The sequence below is a fragment of the Protomyctophum bolini genome (assembly GCF_963924005.1).
Source record: "Protomyctophum bolini genome assembly, chromosome: 11".
NCBI lineage: Eukaryota > Metazoa > Chordata > Actinopteri > Myctophiformes > Myctophidae > Protomyctophum > Protomyctophum bolini.
Window position 1 is genome coordinate 1379069 of NC_137872.1, and position 22130 is coordinate 1401198.

The 22130-nt window shown below is 44.8% G+C and overlaps 1 protein-coding gene across 1 annotated transcript; it reads left to right on the forward strand.

Moving 5' to 3' along the window:
* Positions 1-9212: 9212 nt before the first annotated feature.
* LOC308324395 (GTPase IMAP family member 8) lies at positions 9213-17827 on the forward strand (the record flags this gene model as incomplete). Its single annotated transcript, XM_080776439.1, has 6 exons — positions 9213-9835; positions 11627-11730; positions 14662-14793; positions 15192-15517; positions 15933-16290; positions 17731-17827. 6 exons carry the CDS (start codon positions 9213-9215, stop codon positions 17802-17804), a joined length of 1617 nt encoding a protein of 538 aa, XP_080632565.1. The 3' UTR covers positions 17805-17827.
* Between the last annotated feature and the right edge of the window lie 4303 nt (positions 17828-22130).

The window sequence follows — 22130 nt, forward strand, 5'->3', positions numbered from 1 at the left end:
TATACATGTATAGCATCATATCCCCTCCCTCCAGCGAGCTAGCTGAAGGGAGTGAAGGGCAGCAGCTGTAAACACTATCCCTCCTCTCTCTCTACCTAGCTCTCTCCTCCCTCTGTCTCCTCCTCTCCATCTCTCGGTCTGTCTCACTGTCTCCGGGTCTCTCGGTCTGTCTCACTGTCTCCATCTCTCGGTCTGTCTCACTAGTGTCTCCGGGTCTGCCTGTCTGAGTTCTCTCTGGCTCTGTGGATTGGTCCATAATATCTCTCTGTCCTAGCTGTGACTGTGCGCCGGTGTGCTTTCTTCTACACAGGGCTGCATGCGTGGTATGTAGCCTATGCACATGTATGTATGTGTGTATGAGAGTGGACGAGACTGTGAGAGGGTGTGTGTGTGTGTGTGTGTGTGTGGGAGGACTTGTCTCCTCCCGTTTTCCCTCAAAATGATGAGACACCTTTCCAGTGCATTTGCAGCAGCAGCAGGGGTAGTATTGACTTACCGTCTCCTCCTGCATTGCACAATCTCTCCTCTCTGCATGGACTGACAAAATAAGGAAGACATTAAAAAAAAGTGTGTGTGTGTGTGTGTGTGTGTGTGTGTGTGGGAGGGGGGGTATTGTGGGACAGGAGTGGCAGAAGACACAGAGAGAGAGAGAGAGAGAGACGCTGTGTGACTGTGTGTGTGTGTGTGTGTGTGTGTGTGTGTGTGTGGGAGGGGGGGTATTGTGGGACAGGAGTGGCAGAAGACACAGAGAGAGAGAGAGAGAGAGACGCTGTGTGACTGTGTGTGTGGTGGTGGTGGTGGTGGTGTGGGAGGGGTATAGATAATGGGATGGAGAGGGTGAGTGGCATAGGAGGTACAGTGTAGGAGAGACACAGGGAGAGAGTGAGAGAGCACCAGCCTTTCACACACACACACACACACACACACACACACACAGCCTCCTATAGGCAGCCCCATTCTCTCTAGTCTGAACAAGGAAACAGGGAAAAGAAAAGCAGTGTGGAACCCAGAAGAGGGAGACGGAGGAGGAGGAGGAGGGGGGGCGAGGAGGGGGAGACCAGAGGTTCTACACACAAGATGGCTGCTCTGTCCTCTGAGTCTGAGTCTGGTGAGTGGCTTTTTTCTTCATCTTTTACCTTCACTGTTGTAGTATGTTAATGTTAATACTGTTGTATACATACATGCCTGTCAACAACACAGGGTCCTCAACCCTGTTGTCTGCATGCCTGTCAACAACACAGGGTCCTAATCTTTACCCCTGTTGTATGCATGCCTGTCAACAACACAGGGTCCTAATCTTTACCCCTGTTGTCTGCATGCCTGTCAACAACACAGGGTCCTAATCTTTACCCCTGTTGTATGCATGCCTGTCAACAACACAGGGTCCTAATCTTTACCCCTGTTGTGTGCATGCCTGTCAACAACACAGGGTCCTAATCTTTACCCCTGTTGTGTGCATGCCTGTCAACAACACAGGGTCCTAATCTTTACCCCTGTTGTGTGCATGCCTGTCAACAACACAGGGTCCTAATCTTTACCCCCGTTGTATACATGCCTGTCAACAACACAGGGTCCTAATCTTTACCCCTGTTGTGTGCATGCCTGTCAACAACACAGGGTCCTAATCTTTACCCCTGTTGTGTGCATGCCTGTCAACAACACAGGGTCCTAATCTTTACCCCTGTTGTGTGCATGCCTGTCAACAACACAGGGTCCTAATCTTTACCCCCGTTGTATACATGCCTGTCAACAACACAGGGTCCTAATCTTTACCCCTGTTGTGTGCATGCCTGTCAACAACACAGGGTCCTAATCTTTACCCCTGTTGTGTGCATGCCTGTCAACAACCCTCCTCATCCTATTGCTCCTTTTGCACGTGTAACATCCGGCACTAAAGCACCTGCAGAGGCCATTTAACTTTTCCTCCAACATCCACACAGTCCATGGAACTGTTGCTGGAGTCCATGCACTTCCTGTGTTTAGCAGCTGGTCACAACACTACAGAGACACTGACACAAAAAGCCTTCATATATAACGTATATTACATACATAAATACGGTTCATGTATTTGTCTATTCTTGTTTGCCAGCTCCTCTCACTCCTGTTCTCAAATGACGTGTTTCTGTCTTCATGCCGTGCAAAAGATGTGTTATTTTGACATCCGCTCACAGCACGTCATATTCTGTCATCATGCTATATCCTCTGGAGGGAGAGCGAGGTTCCTCCTCTCTCTCTCACCTGTTTCTGGATGACAGGGCAGGTTGTGTAAAGGTTCAGAGGAGGCCAGACACATAGAGGTGATGGAAGGAAGGACTGAAATAAAAGAAAGAGTATGCATGAGAAAAGTAGCAAAGGAAACAGATCAATGTAAAGGAAAGGAAAGGTACCATGTTTACCCTGCAGGGTAACTGGACTAAGGAAAGGAAAGGTACTATGTTTACCCAGGGTAACTGGACTAAGGAAAGGAAAGGTACCATGTTTACCCAGGGTAACTGGACTAAGGAAAGGAAAGGTACTATGTTTACCCAGGGTAACTGGACTAAGGAAAGGAAAGTTACCAAGTTTACCCAGGGTAACTGGACTAAGGAAAGGAAAGGTACTATGTTTACCCAGGGTAACTGGACTAAGGAAAGGAAAGGTACTATGTTTACCCAGGGTAACTGGACTAAGGAAAGGAAAGGTACTATGTTTACCCAGGGTAACTGGACTAAGGAAAGGAAAGGTACTATGTTTACCCAGGGTAACTGGACTAAGGAAAGGAAAGGTACCATGTTTACCCAGGGTAACTGGACTAAGGAAAGGAAAGGTACTATGTTTACCCAGGGTAACTGGACTAAGGAAAGGAAAGTTACCAAGTTTACCCAGGGTAACTGGACTAAGGAAAGGAAAGGTACCATGTTTACCCAGGGTAACTGGACTAAGGAAAGGAAAGGTACTATGTTTACCCAGGGTAACTGGACTAAGGAAAGGAAAGGTACTATGTTTACCCAGGGTAACTGGACTAAGGAAAGGAAAGGTACTATGTTTACCCAGGGTAACTGGACTAAGGAAAGGAAAGGTACTATGTTTACCCAGGGTAACTGGACTAAGGAAAGGAAAGGTACTATGTTTACCCAGGGTAACTGGACTAAGGAAAGGAAAGGTACTATGTTTACCCAGGGTAACTGGACTAAGGAAAGGAAAGGTACTATGTTTACCCAGGGTAACTGGACTAAGGAAAGGAAAGGTACTATGTTTACCCAGGGTAACTGGACTAAGGAAAGGAAAGGTACTATGTTTACCCAGGGTAACTGGACTAAGGAAAGGAAAGGTACCATGTTTACCCAGGGTAACTGGACTAAGGAAAGGAAAGGTACTATGTTTACCCAGGGTAACTGGACTAAGGAAAAGGAAAGGTACCATGTTTACCCAGGGTAACTGGACTAAGGAAAGGAAAGGTACTATGTTTACCCAGGGTAACTGGACTAAGGAAAGGAAAGGTACCATGTTTACCCAGGGTAACTGGACTAAGGAAAGGAAAGGTACTATGTTTACCCAGGGTAACTGGACTAAGCTCAAGAACTTGTTTACAGCCAGGCCCTGCTCATAGAACATTTCATGGTAGAGGTTCAATGCCTTGCTGAAAGGGCACTTCAGCGGTGGTCATTTTAACGTGCCGGTCCGGGGATACGAACTATAGCGACCTTCCGATATCAAGACCGCTCCGCAAACCGTTCGGCCACCGCTGCCCCAAAAGTGAAAGTTATTGTCCCAAACATTGCCATCTGTGTCCTAAAATGCTTATTGTGAACAAATTATCAGTGTCATCTCCAAAACCTTTAGAGAAAGAAAATATATGATTGATATCTCTAAATCACTATGAATTATTATGTCTCCGACTCCAAGATTATCCTGACTAGATGAAGAACTTTTTGAAAATGCATGTGATTTATATAAACATTGACATTTCTAGTTTTTGACTTAAAGCTGAGGTTACGTCACAGCCCGCATACTGTAGTACATTATTGCCATGTCAGGGAACATTGAAGCTTGTGAACAGATCATTCCTTTATGAAAAAAGTGTCTGCTCTGCATCACTGGAGCAGTTCAGGGATTCATTAGGTGAATCTCAAACCGGAGTGTGGACACTGGACAGGGTGTATTTCGGCTTATGTGACGTCACAACGGTGCGCGACAGTACTTCCCAATCCACAGACCACAAAAAGACAGGCGCTGACACTACACAGGGCACCGCACTATTTTCCCCCGTGCGAGCCCGCTTTCAAAGTCCAGCTCGGATGTACCCTGAGCCATGCAGGGTATATCGCCACGGCGCAGCCGTACTGCGCAACCCATGGAATTTCTCCGAGGAAGAAAGACAGCCGCTGAGACAGAGAAAAATGTCGGAAACTAGTAAGTTTTATACTCTTTTAAAAGTGTTGTTGTGTCACGGAAGGTAATTGTAATATGTTTTGGGATAGTATTTAGTTATTTAAGCTATCAAATGTATCATGATAGAGCCAAATAAAGAAAATAAAAAATGTTGTCGTCGGAGATTTTGAAGTAATGCTATCGCGTTAGTCCCTCGGTGCATTTCCCCAACAGCAAAACTAAACATGCGTTGTTGTCACGACGAATTTTAATATTTTAATATCTTTGGGATAGTATTTAGTTAGTTGTTTATGCTATCAAATGTATTCATGACAGACTGAGCCAAATAAAAAAGATCCACTGGCAGCCATTACTGTTGTGGTTTTTAAGCCCTCTTAAAACTTGTCACACACAGGCCACGGAATTTACTTTCAAGTTATTTTCGCGGAGTATTTAGTTGTTTAAACTTCATATATGTGGTCAATTAATCATTATATTAGATTATAATCAATCATGTCGGAGAATTCGAGGACCGTGTCGTGACTGTCGTCTCGCATTGGGGCGGCCACAGACGAGATGTACCCGTGTGAGAACTACCCTTTTTCGGCGTAGCCCGAAGCAATTCACCGCTGTATGATATGAATGATCCGTTGTAGATATGTACAGCCTACTAGCCTAGGCTACATGCAATTCGTTTCTAATTGTTTTATTTCCCCAAATGTCAAGTGCATTATAAATAACCGCTATTATATTGTTATTATTACTCAGAGATAGATTGTATAAATGGTACAATCTCTTAGTTGAACCCCGTTCCATTTGTACACTCTGATTTTACAATATACATTGGGGTCCCAGAGATAGAAATGCCATTATGGGGGTTCATAGCCTAATTCAGGTCAAACTGGGGGTCCCTTGAAATGAAACTGTTTGAAAATCACTGCTAGATCTGTAAAAACATTTTTATGGGGGGGTCTGTCCCTGGCATATCTTTTCTAATGGGGGTACGCAGGATAATTAGTATCATTTTGGGGGTCCTTGACATGAAAAAGTTTGGGAAGCACTGCTATAGAGGACTAGAAAAGTCCACACCAAAAATAGAAGATATACAAGCTCCCAACACGTTGCAGTGCGACATGTTGTGACTTCTGAGCTTGTAGATTGGCTATTTTCAGTCATTTATTAATTCATGTTATTTTAAGGTGAAAGTGATCAAACTAGCAATAGAATACAACCTGGCAACCTGTTGTAAAGTCATCATTGGACCACAACAGAACATATTACCCAAGCACAAAAGCCTTTTTTTTAACAATAAGGGAATTCTGAGTTGTAGCACTACTGCCATACAAATAACCTGTTAAGCCAGTGGTTCTGAAACCTTCATTTTCCACTGCCTTAGGATCCAAAGACGGGTGAGGAGGTGGCCTGCAGCGGCGGGCCTACAGCAGCACCACCACGTGAGACTGCCATGTCTGGAAGTCTCTGGAGCGGAGCCGGACTGCTGGCCTACAGCACCACCAGGCCTAGCCGAGGCCATACCAGACCATAGTGGTACAGCTGCACTGGGGTCTGGAGCAGGGTCAGGAACACCAGGGCCCAATGTGCAGGCTGGCCCGAAGAAGAGGGGGAGAGTAGTAGTAGTAGTAGTAGTAGTTTACATTTAAATGTAGTAGAGACTCTAGAGAACAGCCAGTTCATCCTCTCTCTGCAATGTGTAATGTTCATGTTCAGTGCAATCTATTTTCAGTTCAGTGCAATCTATTTGTTTGTGTTTAATGTTCAATGAATGTACTTTTTATTTATGTATTTGTGTTAATTTTCTACTGGAATGACTTGATTTTGACGTTATTTTTTACATGATTGAGTCTGAGATACGGTATCCTTGTTCAATGTTCATTCATTTTTATACTGAAGACAAAATAACAATAAATACATTTTGTATTTACAAAGTTGAATTGAACTATTTACATACCGGTACTCATACAATATGCACCGAAAGGGAAATTCTTGGCCGAAACTGCAGTGAATACCGAATATAGGAAACAGTTGGCCCCCCGAAAACCGAATATCCGAATATGATTAATATTATATATATTTTTTCCTACCATTGCTGTCATGGCCGTACCTTAAAGCTATCTGATTTATGGCAAAATAAATGGGTATGGCGAAACAACTTAAACACACAAACACATTAATCATGTTACCCAGATTGCCTTTTTTCACCTTAGAAATATTGCACGAATCAGAGCCTATTTGTCTTTGGACGATGCGAAAACGCTAATCCACGCCTTTGTTTTTTCTCTGCTTGATTTATACTGCAATGCACTTCTTTCAGGACTGCCTAAGAAAACAACTGACAGATTACAACTTGTCCAAAATGCAGCAGCCAGAGTTTTAACTAGAACTAAGATGAGAGAACATTTTACTCCAGTTTTGGCTTCACATGCACTGGCTTCCACTGGTTGTTTTTAGGATTGATTTTAAAATTATTTTACTTGTGTAAAAAGCTCTCAATGGTCTCGCACCTTCCTACCTACATGACTGCCTTCCTAAATATGTCCCAAACCGCCCCCCTAAGGTCTTCCACTGCTGGCCTGCTCGCTTTGCCTAAAAAAATGGCAACTAAAAAATACGGGGAAGCAGCTTTTTGCTTCTACGGGCCGTCGGCATGGAACTGTACTGTACCTTCGACAGGCAGCCTCTGTAGACATTTTTAAAGCACAGCTCAAGACCCACTTCTACAACATTGCTTTTAATTGATCTTTTATTTTTTGTTATTCATGTCCTCACTGTATTGCATTGCATTACTACTTGTTTTTTAATGTCGTTGCCTTGCTTTTCTTCTTTTTTTCTCCATTGCTCTGTAAAGCACTTTGAGCTGCATTTCATGTCATGAAAGGTGCTATACAAATAGTTTTATTATTATTAAATAATCACTAGGGTCCATAAAACATTTCAGCTCTTTTGAATGCATTAATTGCATACACTATTCAGTGATATATTTTCTGCCTAAATTAAATAACTGAGTGACAGCATTTGTAAGATTTGTGTTAGATTACACAGTAAAATAATATTGTGATAAATGTAGCCTATCCATTTGGAGCTGAGAGTTGGCCTGGTTTAACCTTTTCATTCATGTAAATGCAAATGTGATTAACTGATTAAGAGTAGCATTCTGATTAATGAATTTCTCTCAGTTGAATTAACAGTTTATACTCACTTTACAGTAGGCTATATAGGCCTATATGTGGTTGTTTTAAATGTAAAAGTAGACCTATATTGTCAAAGTTAAATGTCATTATAGCAATAAACTTAGCCTATATGAAAACGAACTAACTGTTAGCTGGCTGTAAAGGTATAGGCATACACAAATTAACCATGAACTTACTTAGAAGATCTACAAGCTCATAGCGTAGATCAGTGATTGATCGGTGCCTGCTAATACAAATCAAACAGCAGATGCGACAATAGTCTGTATTCTATCCAAATGTAAAAACATTTATCATTAAGTGAATAGGCTATATATATATATATATATATATATGCAGGTTACAGGTAGCCTATATCCTTCCTTTCAGCAACTCTTTGCACGGAATCAGGACTCAGGTTAAATCAGATTCGACCATAGACTAGACGTAATAATAATAACAATAATATAATAGCTGTTATTTATAATGCACTTGACATTTGGGGAAATAAAACAATTGGAAACGAATTGCATGTAGGCTGTAAATATCCACAATAGACGGGCATGGGTCATAATTTCGTTCCGTAGGAGAAACAGGGGAAATTGCTTCGGCCTATGCCGACAAAGGAGAGGTAAACACGGGTACGTCTCTCTGCTGGCAGCCCCCAAGGCGAGACAACACGGTTCTCGGATTCTCCGACATCGTTGTTTGATATTTTTAAATAGGATCTTTTATGATTAATTGACCACACATATGAAGTTTAAACAACTAAATACTACCCAAAAATAACTTGAAAGTAAATTCCGTGGGCTAAAAAAGTAGTTTCTAGACCTTTTAAAAACATTGCAGTCAGTGCGGACAAAACAGTAATGGCTGCCAGTCGAGAAATCTGAGCTCCGCTTGGCTCCGCCCAGCTCCACTCGGCTCCGCCCAGCTCAGTGTCCCAATCGACAGTGTACAGCACTGTACACTATTCCGTGTACCCTTTTGCCACCTACGCAGTGTAGTCCCCTGTTAGTGCCAGTGCAGTCACCACCCTATTCTACCTAGTATCTACCTAGTAAGTGTGTGCACCGCCAATTGAGATCCACCTATTGTCTTTGCTGGAGGGTCCTTTTGGTATTGTTGTTCTTTGGAAACATAGATGATGTAATCACTTCTGATCACTAGCTCGCAGGCATGTGTCAGTGCAGTAGATATTAATTATAGTCCAACGAACCACCTAACTAAACCATAACACCCTCCTGTCAATGCAGTAGATATTAATTATAGTCCAACAAACCACCTAACTAAACCATAACACCCTCCTGGTGCAGTAGATATTAATTATATTAACGAACCACCTAACTAAACCATAACACCCTCCTGTCAATGCAGTAGATATTAATTATAGTCCAACAAAACACCTAACTAAACCATAACACCCTCCTGGTGCAGTGGATATTAATTGGCCGAAACCTCCCAATGCATCGCATTGTGAGCTTGTAGATCTGCTAATTCCAAAATATTTGGCACATTCTGCACAGTGAGTAGTACGCTTTACTTTCGGTATATTTTGACCCCAATAACTTTTGTACTTTTACTCAAGTACATTTCGAATAGTTCTACATTGCAGCATTGATACCTTTTACTGCAAGTATAACAAACGTGAGTATACTGTTTTTTCCAACCTGCTGAATGCTTTGTCCAACAACAACAACAACAGGGGAACCCGGGGTCGTCCGCCACCCGCCCGTGGAGCGCAGACTCCTGCTGCTCGGGGGCCCGCGGGCCGGGAAGACCTCCACGGCCAACACCATCCTGGGGGACGAGGTCTTCGAGGCGGGAGCGGAGACCTCCCACAGCAACGTGGGCCAGACGGAGGTCTACGGCCGGCGGGTGACCGTGGTGGACACGCCGCCGTGGGCGGTCCCCAGCGGCGGAGACGAGCCGGAGAACGACCGCAACAACACGACGGACGAGAACGACAACAACGCCACGGCCGACGACCAGCAGACGCCTCCCCAGCCGCCGCCGCCACCGCCGCAGAGCCTGGACAGCGAGGGGCCGTGCATGGGGGCCATCCTCTGCCCCCCGGGGCCCCACGCCCTGCTGCTGGTGGTGTCGGTCAGCCAGCCCTTCACGGAGCTGCAGAAGCGGGCAGCGGAGGACCAGCTGGCGGCGCTGGGCGGAGGCACCTGGAGGTACTCCATGGTGCTCTTCACCGGCGTGGACACGCTGCCCGCCGGGACCTTCATCGAGGAGCACATCTCCAGCACCGGGGAGGCCCTGCAGTGGCTGGTGGAGAGGTGTGGGAGCAGGTACTGTACTGGTGGAGAGGTGTGGAAGCAGGTACTGTACGACGTGGACCATGTGTTCACAACCTTTTTGACCGTAAGAAGGTTAAGAGTGCCCCTCACTTCACACGAGTGTGATTTTTTTTAGGTACATTTTAAATGTAAATTATATTATATAATAAAAACAAAGTCCGCCACTTAGTTTGACAGTACGGCTGCAAGTTTGGAATTGATCATCCTTAGGATGATTTTATTTTATTTAGATTTTTTTCACTCCTGTGTCAATTATCTAACGTGATCCTGGGCTCTACACACCCTCCGCCAACCTGGGGAGAGCAACGGACTTGAACTCATGCTTCCTTCCTGTCCAAGTTGCTCCTTTACACCTGACAGGGGGAGGCAGTTTAGAGACCAGGATTACTGCATGCTTTTTGTGAGGGTTTTTCATTTCCAAAGATATGGTTTTATGTCCGGATTTTGTGACTGAATAACATCTGTGTTTTCAGGCCAAGCGTGGCCACACTGGCCCAGCTATCCTCCATAATTTCCCATCACTAGTTTTGTTTCCGGAATAAATACGTTATTATTATTAATACATTTTCCCCCATCAGCGCAGCTGTGTTTTGACTTTGAGACACTTCATAGTAACACACAACATTTTTCCCATCAGTGCATTTGTGTTTTGAGACACTTTCACATTCCAACTCTTTTTAATTAATGGGCCCCCGGGGGCCCAAGGGCTCAGGAGGTAATAGATGTACAGTATATTATAATAATTACGTATTCATTCTGCCCCAAAGCCCCCCCTGTAATGTTCTGATCCTATAAATCGCCCCGTTATGTATGCTGGTTAGTGGTTATACTGTATATTAGACCTGATCTCTCTGTCAGACTGTTCCGAATAACTACAAATGTATAACAGTATAGCCTAAAGGTGGGTGCCCCCCTCACCCCCCACACTGCATGTAGTATGCCTTAGTAAGACAATTATGTTTTGAGTATACCGTCCAGTAGGAAATAATAAAGTGTGGAATCTGGTTCACTCGGGGCAACAAAAAACAAAAACAGCCTCTTCATTCCTGTGCAAACCCAGCCAACGTCGTGCTACAACACTGCTAACATTAATAATGTGTGTGCTCCAGTTAGCCTGGGTCTGTCTACCTTTCATCAGTGGTGGAAACTCGAAAGTAACTAAGTCCATATATACTACTACTAAGTACTGTACCTAAGTACAAGTTTGAGGTATTACTTTAGTTACTATAGTTACTTTGTAGATTTAGATTATTATTACAAAACGTGCATTAACCACATTGTGAGCTTGTAAAGAACTGCTGTTTTCAAAATATTCTGTTATATACATTGGAAAACTATAGCATAATGAGTTTAATTTTAGTACTTTTAAGTACATTTTGATGCCAATACCTTTGGTACTTTGTACTCAAATCCAGACGTTTACTTGCAACAGAGTATAGTGCTATGCTGCAATATTGATACTTTTGCTTAACCCATTTTGGTGTTTTAAACATTATGTTATATTTTAGCTATTGAAAAATAGCAGACCTACAAGCTCATAGCACGCCACCGAGTGGCGCGCTACGAGCTTGTAGGTCTGCTATTTTTGAGAAATCGTGAAAATGCGGCACACATTTTTGAATATATATTCTTTCTTTCAGAAGACATTTTATTTTATTCTACGTCAGGCCTAAATGAAACTTTGATAACTTTTTCCACTTTCATCACTAATTGCTGCGTCCTTCTGTCCCATTATGTGCAGGTACCATAATAATAATAATAATAATGTATTATTTTTATTAGGTACCATGCCTTTGATAACGCCAGCACGGAGACGGGCGGAGAGGACAACTCGCAGGTGCCAGAACTTATGGAGAAGGTGGAGGAGCTGATAAGTGACAACCAAGGTTTCGCTCATGATAATTATATTGACCCATTTAGACCTGAGGTCACTTTATGGCTTTTAGCCACTTTTGACCATTGTTTGAAACTTTAGCAGATCGACAAGCTCATAGCTGCAGCACTGAGTGCCGCGCTACGAGCGTGTACATCTGCTATTTTTTTTCTTCTCAATATTATCGTGAATATGTGGCGCAAATCTTTGAATATGTATGTTCTTTCACAGCGAACGTTTTTAACTCAAATATTGCTCTGTAGAGCCTACAATGTGACGTCATTTGAGGTTTGGGGGGGGGGGGGTGTACCGTCCTAAAGTGTTCTCTTCGGTGCTACTGAAAATTTCGGACGAGCCGAAATCATTTGGGCACTACAGCGCCGAAACAGAAATCATTTGGGCTCTACAGCGCAGAAACAGAAATCATTTGGGCTCTACAGCGCAGAAACAGAAATCATTTGGGCTCTACAGCGCCGAAACAGAAATCATTTGGGCTCTACAGCGCCGAAACAGAAATCATTTGGGCACTACAGCGCCGAAACAGAAATCATTTGGGTTCTACAGCGCCGAAACAGAAATCATTTGGGCACTACAGCGCCGAAACAGAAATCATTTGGGCTCTACAGCGCCGAAACAGCGGTAAAATAGGAGTAAACAGCGGTAAAATAGGAGTATGAATCGGCCCATATAAGAAGACATTTACTAGAATCTGGTCTCAGGTCTCACTGAATTAATAATCCTAATTCTATTTATAGTATTCTGTATGTTTGTAGAATCTTTTTACCTTACATATACAGTGTGCATATTATATACGCACACATAATGTACATAACAAAAAAAATGTACACTTGTGTTAGGTTTACTGGGTTGTTTCAAACATCTCTGTTTTTCTTCTTCTTCTCTATTCAATTACATTTTTATTATAGTGCCAAATCACAAGCTTCCGTCTCGTCGTTCATGTAATCCCAGACCAGACTGACTCAATAACGTTGATACAGTACCAGGGTTCTGTGGAAGCCCGGACCAGGCGGTTCTATATGAACCTCGCTGTGTGTTTGAGGTTATTGTCCTGAGTGATTGTTTTGCCAGATAGATGGTGGCAGGCTGGCTGCTATCCACAGACGGAGACGGGTGACGTTAGTTGAGAGAGACCGTTCGAGTCAGAGCTCCTCCAGGCTTTGGGAGAGGCTTTGAGAGAGACTGTACGAGTCAGAGAGAGAGAGACTGTCAGAGACTGTACAGTCAGACTGTACGAGTCAGAGCTCCTCCAGGCTTTGAGAAAATCATTCAACTCTTCCAACTTGGAAAGACTTTCTGAAATACAGGGAATTTTTTACTGTGGCCGAAATTTGACAGTGTCACGGTTCAAGTCAGGAGAGTTTGTAGGACCCAAATGCAGGAGGAGGCAGAGGCAGAGCAGGTCATTTCAAAAAGGTTTAATAACTCAAAAGAACTATAGAATACAAACAAAAACACTGGAAGCACAAAAGGTGTCAAGACAAGACACACGCAACATACCACAATGAACTAACAAGGAAACACTGGGATCAGGGGGGGTATAAATACACAAGGGCACAGGTGAACAGCACTGTGATAGGCTGGGGAACAAACAGGACAAGGTGGAAACACTAGGCTAATCACAGCACAGGTTGACAAGGGAGGCAAACAGTAACAAGACAGACAGGAAACATTATGAACAATTCTACAAAATAAAAGCACACAAGGGTAAAGCAAAACTCAAACAGGAACTAGGAAAACAAGAACACAATACTTCATATAAGTAACATATAAATCAGAGGAACACAACAGAAAAGTAAAACACAAACCAAAACTGGAAAACATGAAAACCAACACATGACAAACTGAAAAATCCCTTTCTCGACATAATCTGACTGAATCGGCTTCATGGAGAAGACAGTGGAGAGAAATCACTCCCCCCCCCCCCCACACACACACACACACACACACACAGTCACAGAGTCCACTGAGGGTGCTTTTGGGCCTGGGAACCAAGGCCGTCTGCACAGCTTGCTGTGTTATTCCTCTCACTATCTGGACTTTGAGACGACGCGACCCTGAGACCCAAACCCGGGAGGGCTGCTCAGGATACGCTTTACATCAACGATGAACTTAACATGACACTTCACACACACACTCCTACACCACACACTGTACAGTGTACAGCGTGTATTCTGTACAGTGACAATAAATGTAATCCAATCTAATCTAAAAATGAGAATCGGCCTGTGTTTCTCAGCTTTGAGGACGCCACTCTTTCCGACCTAATCTCCAAAAACGTTCGCAGAAATGCTGCCCCAAACGCGCAATGAAACTCCGTGCCTACAACACCTGTTAGCAAAATCACGACACAAACTGCCAAATATTTCAAATAGTCCAGAGCCACGCCGCCATTTTTCGTTCATTTCTTTCAAGTGAGCGGCTTGGCTTTGTATGTACAGTATGTACAGTATAGTTTCCCACTGTTTTCTGCCAGTTCTGAGCTGATGATAACGACCACCACTGTGTTTCCAGTCCTCAACCATCCATGTGTCTTTGTGCTTCTGCAGAAGAGCATTGATTGATTGATTGATTGATTGATTGATTGTTTGATTGATTGATTGAAAAATAAATGTTATTAACCCATTTAGACCTGAGCACGATTCTACAAATGTCTTCTGAATCCTGACAGCATGGACCCCCAAAAATATATGTAATTGGCATCTGAGAAAACGTTGTTCCAGGGACCCCGCCACCAGAAACAAAGATTCGAGTTAAAAACCTTCACTGTCTGTGAAAGAATATTTATTCAAAGATTTGCGTCACATTTTCACGATTTTTCAAAAAATAGCGGACGTACAAGCTCGTAGCGCGGCACCTAAAAACCACCCACCAAAAGGTGGTTCCTTTCCGTCCAGAATGCTGTGAGGTTCTTCCCGCCCCACAGGGTGGTACTTTGAGGTGAACGAGCTGATCCTATTGGAGGAGGAGCAGGCCAGGAAGGCTCTGGAGGAGGAACGACTGAGGATGGAGGAACACCTCAGACAGAGGGAGCAGATGATTGGAGGACCACCCAGAGGTGAGGAGGAGGAGGAGGAGGAGGAGGACCACCCAGAGGTGAGGAGGGGGAGGAGGACCACCCAGCGGTGAGAGGAGGAGGAGGAGGACCCCTAGTCCCCATATATGGGGGACAAGGGGAGAGCAACAGACTTGAACTCATGCTTCCTTCATGCCTGAGTGTCCAAGTTGCTCCTTTACACCTGACAGGGGGGAGTTTCCCTGGTTGGACGTAGCGCGTGGAAGGAACACGTTATTCCAACCAGTTCCTTTCCCCTCCATCAGGCGCCCCGGCTGGCCAGGGGGAGGCCTGATGAATGTTTGAACGTAAATAAAGGCTTGGTTAAAGGTCTCTCTCTCTCTCTCCCCCAGAGCTGAGGGTGTTAAAGGTCTCTCTCTCTCTCTCTCTCTCTCCCCCAGAGCTGCGGGTGTTGCTGCTGGGATGGAAGGGCGTGGGTAAGAGCTCGGTGGGTAACTCCCTGCTGGGCGGGCGCTCCTTCGAGGCGGGCCAGGAGACGGAGCTGTGCCTCCGGCGGCAGGCGCTGGTGTCGGGCCGGCGGGTGACCGTGGTGGACACGCCGGGCTGGGACTGGTTCTCCGTGCGGCGGACGCCCCGCCGCGTGAGACACGAGGCGCAGCGCGGGGCCGCCCTGCTGCGCCCGGGGCCGCACACCCTCCTCCTCGTCCTGCCCGTGGTCTCCTCGCTCACCGCACGCAAGCGCCGCACGCTGCAGGCTCACCTGGAGGTAAGGCTCACCTGGAGGTAAGGGCTCACCTGGAGGTAAGGCTCACCTGGAGGTAAGGGCTCACCTGGAGGTAAGGCTCGCCTGGAGGTAAGGCACGCTGCAAGCTCACCTGGAGGTAAGGCACGCTGCAGGCTGCAGGCTCACCTGGAGGTAAGGGGATGTGGACCCCTTTTAGAACCTGAGAACAGATTCTACCATGCCTCCACACCATGGTTCTGTTCATCTGAAGGTTGAGGTTCTGTTCAGCTGAAGGTTGAGGTTCTGTTCAGCTGAAGGTTGAGGTTCTGTTCAGCTGAAGGTTGAGGTTCTGTTCAGCTGAAGGTTGAGGTTCTGTTCAGCTGAAGGTTGAGGTTCTGTTCAGCTGAAGGTTGAGGTTCTGTTCAGCTGAAGGTTGAAGGTTCTGTTCTCTCCGAAGGCGCTGTTCGGCGAGCGGTCCTGCCTCCACACCATGGTTCTGTTCAGCTGCGGCGACTGGCTGGGCGCCACGCCCATCGAGGAGCACATCCAGCGGGGCGGGCGGGAGCTGCACCGCCTGCTGGCGTACTGCGGGAACTACTACCACGTGATGGACAGCAAGGTGCCCGGTGGCGGGAAGGACGGCGGTGGTGGCGTTAGCGGCAGCGGCGGCGGCAGCGTTAGCGGTAGCGGCGTTAGCGGTAGCGGCGGCGGCGGCCCCCGCCAGGTCTCGGAGCTGCTGGACAAGATGGAGGAGATGATCCGGGAGAACGTGGAGAACGGAGACGAGGCCTTCCTCCCCGTGCAGGACGAGTGGCGTGAGTTGATCCGTCGTCTTCACGACTCTGCTCCAGTGTTGTTTTCGTCGACTAAAACTAAGACGAAAAATGTTCGTCGACTACCTTTTTCCACTGACAAAAACAAATGGAAACTAAATGAAAACTAAGCTACGATGACTAAAACTATAAGACTAAATATACTGACAATTTTGTCGACTTTAAAACATCAAATCCTAACATTAAATGTAACATTAAACATTAAATCCTCGAGTCTTGACAATGAACGGACAATGTTTAGTGTTCGTGTAAACACAAACATTGCGTAACACAAACATTGAAGGACGCAAATTCCGATTGGCTGGAATGCGATGATGTATGACGATAAGATTATAACGATTACAATAATAACAATTAAATAAACCAATTATAGCAAAATGAGGGAGGTGGTGGGTCAGTTCAGAATAAAAATCGGAATCAGAAAATAAGCTTAAACTGTGATTTATTAAATCAAAAGAAAAATCAAGTTCTCGATCACAAAATGTTCACTTAATCAGATCAAAATTAAATAAAACTCTCAAAAGGTAGGGGTGTGAAGTCCCAGTGTCCTAGCACTGTCCAAACTAAACTCAATGTGTCCAAAACTAAACTCAGGTGTCCAAAAAATAATGCAAATCCAAACCAGTCTGTAGAGCGTGGCCAGTCTCCCCTGGCCACTCTTAAACTCCTTGGAAAAGTCTGGTCAAATATCCACTATCCAAACTCCAGGAATGGGAAGAAGTTCTCTAAATCCAGAGGTATAATCCAATATTAAAGGAATAATCCACAAAGGAAAGAATGGCAAGACATGGGAAATATTCCTCTTGCCCACGGCAGTAGCCTGTCTGTCTCTCTGCCTGTCTGTCTCTCTGCACCTCCACTCTGGACTGACAGCCTGTCTGTCTCTCTGTTCACCTCCACTCTGGACTGCCAGAGTCAAACTCTCCAGGTGCCTCAAACATTGTGATTGGCCCTCACCCCATCAGCCAGGTGAGCTGTGGGCGGGGCTTCACAATCACTGCCTGTTCTGTTACCATAGCAACACATGTATCTAGCTGGTTTCTCGTGGCATATAGTCCAGCAGATAACTAGAACAAATGCATAGTGCGGCAGATAGGTGGAAAATAATAACATACATGAAAATAGTGCATGGCAAACGAACAAATGCATATAAACAATGTGACTCTGGGCACAGACGTTACAAGATTGCCCCTCACTTCACACAAGTGTGATTTTTTTAATGATGTAGTAGTTGGAGGAAGTGCAATATCTTAGTATACTGTATGCTACAACAGATCATAAAAATCTCCACTTTAGTTTTAGCTTTTCTTTGCTAATAATGCATAAAATACAAGCCAAATAAATGCATAGTAAGGATTACCATTTAGATTATAATGTATATTGTGGTGTAATGTACTCAATGTCGTTGTGTGTGTTCAACAGTGGCTGAGGAGAGCTCCCAGTCCTCTGACAACACTGAACCTGAGGATGACTGCAGAGGATGCCAGCTCCAGTGATCCAGTGATCCAGTGATCCAGTGATCCCAGCTCCAGTGATCCCGCGGCGCTATGAAGGGAAACGCTGAATTCGGCATTTACACCCTTTGCCTTTGAGACGTCACTAACTAGACCCAAACGTTACCTCACGGAACGAAACCTCATCTAGAGATAGCCCTCTCCCCCAACTCAACGTCCCAAAGGATTCCAAGGAAACTTCAGATGGAACCGACAACTGAGATGGAAGCGGTTTTGGAACTGTGGTCCCTGTGATGATGAGGGCTCTGGTGATTTGGAAAGAAAGTCCCACGTTTGGATTCAGATTATCCTCCGATGTGGTTTGTGTTTGGATCGAGAGCACACTCTGATGTGATGACTGGTGTGTGTGTGTGTGTGTGTGTGTGTGTGTGTGTGTCTAGGACTGTGTCACAGACAATGAGTGCTGCTAAAGACTGCAATGTTGTCTGCGGCAGAATGATGCGAAGCATCGCTTTTGTTTTCACTTTGTATTATTGTCTACTGATGAGGGAGAAGAGGACAACTTCATCACAGTCATCACTCAGCAGGCGGGGCATGCGTCATATCCACAGACGGAGACGGCTGACGTTAGTTGAGAGAGACCGTACGAGTCAGAGCTCCTCCAGGCTTTGAGAGAGGCTTTGAGAGAGACCGTTCGAGTCAGAGCTCCTCCAAGGCTTTGATAAAACCATTCAAAGGGCCTATCAGTGATCTGCAGCTACTCAGTTAGGGGTAGATACTGAAAAACTGAATGTCGGATGATTCAAAGTCCTAAATATAAATAGGCACATACCGAGGAGGTGTTTGTTTCAGCCTCTTCTTGAAGGCATGAACACCGCTAGATGTAATGTCTCCGACGACCGCAGGGGGGGAAGGCTGTTCCATATCGTTATAGGAGAGTGGAGAAAGCTTCGTGTCAAGGCATTTGGTGTTTGACTTGGGGGTTTCATGTTGACTCTGTAGTCTGTAGTGCTTTGAATTTAAGGTAGCCATTTTGTGCTGTTGTTCCCTCGTTCAACTGGGGTATGGGGAGATAAAACCCTGGGGTATGGGGTGATAAAACCCTGGGGTATGATGGGGTGATGAAATGCTTAAGCAAGAGCAACCTTGGGAAATAAACAGCTGACACTGTAAACCCATCCCAACAGAAACTAAATATCAGCAATATAAGAAACAGTCATCTGGATTTGAGGTGAATAAGTGTGTCCTTTGTGCACGGCCAGAGGTATTATTATTATTATTTATGTTTACCATGTGAAAAGAATATCATTCTTGAATCAGCAGACATTCGGCATCCGGTAATAATATTATGATCTCTCCTCCTGTTATATATTCTCTCTGTGGGTGATATTAATCCGAAGTGTATAAAGCCTGAAATGAAGATTTATTTTCGTTTCAGTAGTCCTGCTCTGCGAATTGGGATGAAATCCCAGCCCTTTAGGGCTGATTCTGGCATATTTACTTAATTACTTCATTAGTGCAAACTGCTCATTAACAGAAACCTTTTCAACTACCTCTAGGGTTTGCTTTGGTCAATGTTTGTTCTCCTCGGGACGACGTATTCCATGGACTCTGCTGTGCCACGTCAGATAATGGGCCACTATAGATAATGGGAAAAGGAAATGAAAAGGTAACCACTGCTGTAAACGAACAACTCAGGATTTTACATCCCTCTCTGTCTCCATATTGTGTCACACAACTATAGCCCGGTCTGGTTCTGCATCGCTCTGCTTTCTGGCCATGCACGTGTGTGTGTGTGTGTGTGTGTGTGTGTGTGTGTGTGTGTGTGTGTGTGCTAGTCAATAAGGAAGATTCAGCAACATGACTCAGCATCAGAGAGAAGGAACTGTGGGTAAGGGGGGGGGGGGGGGTGTTACAGAAACACTAGATACATTTACATCACATCCAGTGGTCCTGTCACTCCTGTGCAGTGCTACAGAAACACTGGATACATTTACATCACATCCAGTGGTCCTGTGCAGTGCAGTGCTACAGAAACACTAGATACATTTACATCACATCCAGTGGTCCTGTGCAGTGCTACAGAAACACTAGATACATTTACATCACATCCAGTGGTCCTGTCCTGTGCAGTGCTACAGAAACACTAGATACATTTACATCACATCCAGTGGTCCTGTCCTGTGCAGTGCTACAGAAACACTAGATACATTTACATCACATCCAGTGGTCCTGTGCAGTGCTACAGAAACACTAGATACATTTACATCACATCCAGTGGTCCTGTCCTGTGCAGTGCTACAGAAACACTAGATACATTTACATCACATCCAGTGGTCCTGTGCAGTGCTACAGAAACACTAGATACATTTACATCACATCCAGTGGTCCTGTCCTGTGCAGTGCTACAGAAACACTAGATACATTTACATCACATCCAGTGGTCCTGTGCAGTGCTACAGAAACACTAGATACATTTACATCACATCCAGTGGTCCTGTCCTGTGCAGTGCTACAGAAACACTAGATACATTTACATCACATCCAGTGGTCCTGTGCAGTGCTACAGAAACACTAGATACATTTACATCACATCCAGTGGTCCTGTCCTGTGCAGTGCTACAGAAACACTAGATACATTTACATCACATCCAGTGGTCCTGTGCAGTGCAGTGCTACAGAAACACTAGATACATTTACATCACATCCAGTGGTCCTGTGCAGTGCTACAGAAACACTAGATACATTTACATCACATCCAGTGGTCTTGTGCAGTGCTACAGAAACACTAGATACATTTACATCACATCCAGTGGTCCTGTGCAGTGCTACAGAAACACTAGATACATTTACATCACATCCAGTGGTCCTGTGCAGTGCTACAGAAACACTAGATACATTTACATCACATCCAGTGGTCCTGTGCAGTGCTACAGAAACACTATATACATTTACATCACATCCAGTGGTCCCTGTGCAGTGCTACAGAAACACTAGATACATTTACATCACATCCAGTGGTCCCTGTGCAGTGCTACAGAAACACTAGATACATTTACATCACATCCAGTGGTCCTGTGCAGTGCTACAGAAACACTAGATACATTTACATCACATCCAGTGGTCCTGTGCAGTGCTACAGAAACACTATATACATTTACATCACATCCAGTGGTCCTGTGCAGTGCTACAGAAACACTAGATACATTTACATCACATCCAGTGGTCCTGTCCTGTGCAGTGCTACAGAAACACTAGATACATTTACATCACATCCAGTGGTCCTGTGCAGTGCTACAGAAACACTAGATACATTTACATCACATCCAGTGGTCCTGTGCAGTGCTACAGAAACACTAGATACATTTACATCACATCCAGTGGTCCCTGTGCAGTGCTACAGAAACACTAGATACATTTACATCACATCCAGTGGTCCTGTGCAGTGCTACAGAAACACTAGATACATTTACATCACATCCAGTGGTCCTGTGCAGTGCTACAGAAACACTAGATACATTTACATCACATCCAGTGGTCCTGTGCAGTGCTACAGAAACACTAGATACATTTACATCACATCCAGTGGTCCTGTGCAGTGCTACAGAAACACTAGATACATTTACATCACATCCAGTGGTCCTGTGCAGTGCAGTGCTACAGAAACACTAGATACATTTACATCACATCCAGTGGTCCTGTGCAGTGCTACAGAAACACTAGATACATTTACATCACATCCAGTGGTCCTGTGCAGTGCAGTGCTACAGAAACACTAGATACATTTACATCACATCCAGTGGTCCTGTGCAGTGCTACAGAAACACTAGATACATTTACATCACATCCAGTGGTCTTGTGCAGTGCTACAGAAACACTAGATACATTTACATCACATCCAGTGGTCCTGTGCAGTGCTACAGAAACACTAGATACATTTACATCACATCCAGTGGTCCTGTGCAGTGCTACAGAAACACTATATACATTTACATCACATCCAGTGGTCCTGTGCAGTGCTACAGAAACACTAGATACATTTACATCACATCCAGTGGTCCCTGTGCAGTGCTACAGAAACACTATATACATTTACATCACATCCAGTGGTCCTGTGCAGTGCTACAGAAACACTAGATACATTTACATCACATCCAGTGGTCCCTGTGCAGTGCTACAGAAACACTAGATACATTTACATCACATCCAGTGGTCCTGTGCAGTGCTACAGAAACACTAGATACATTTACATCACATCCAGTGGTCCTGTGCAGTGCTACAGAAACACTATATACATTTACATCACATCCAGTGGTCCTGTGCAGTGCTACAGAAACACTAGATACATTTACATCACATCCAGTGGTC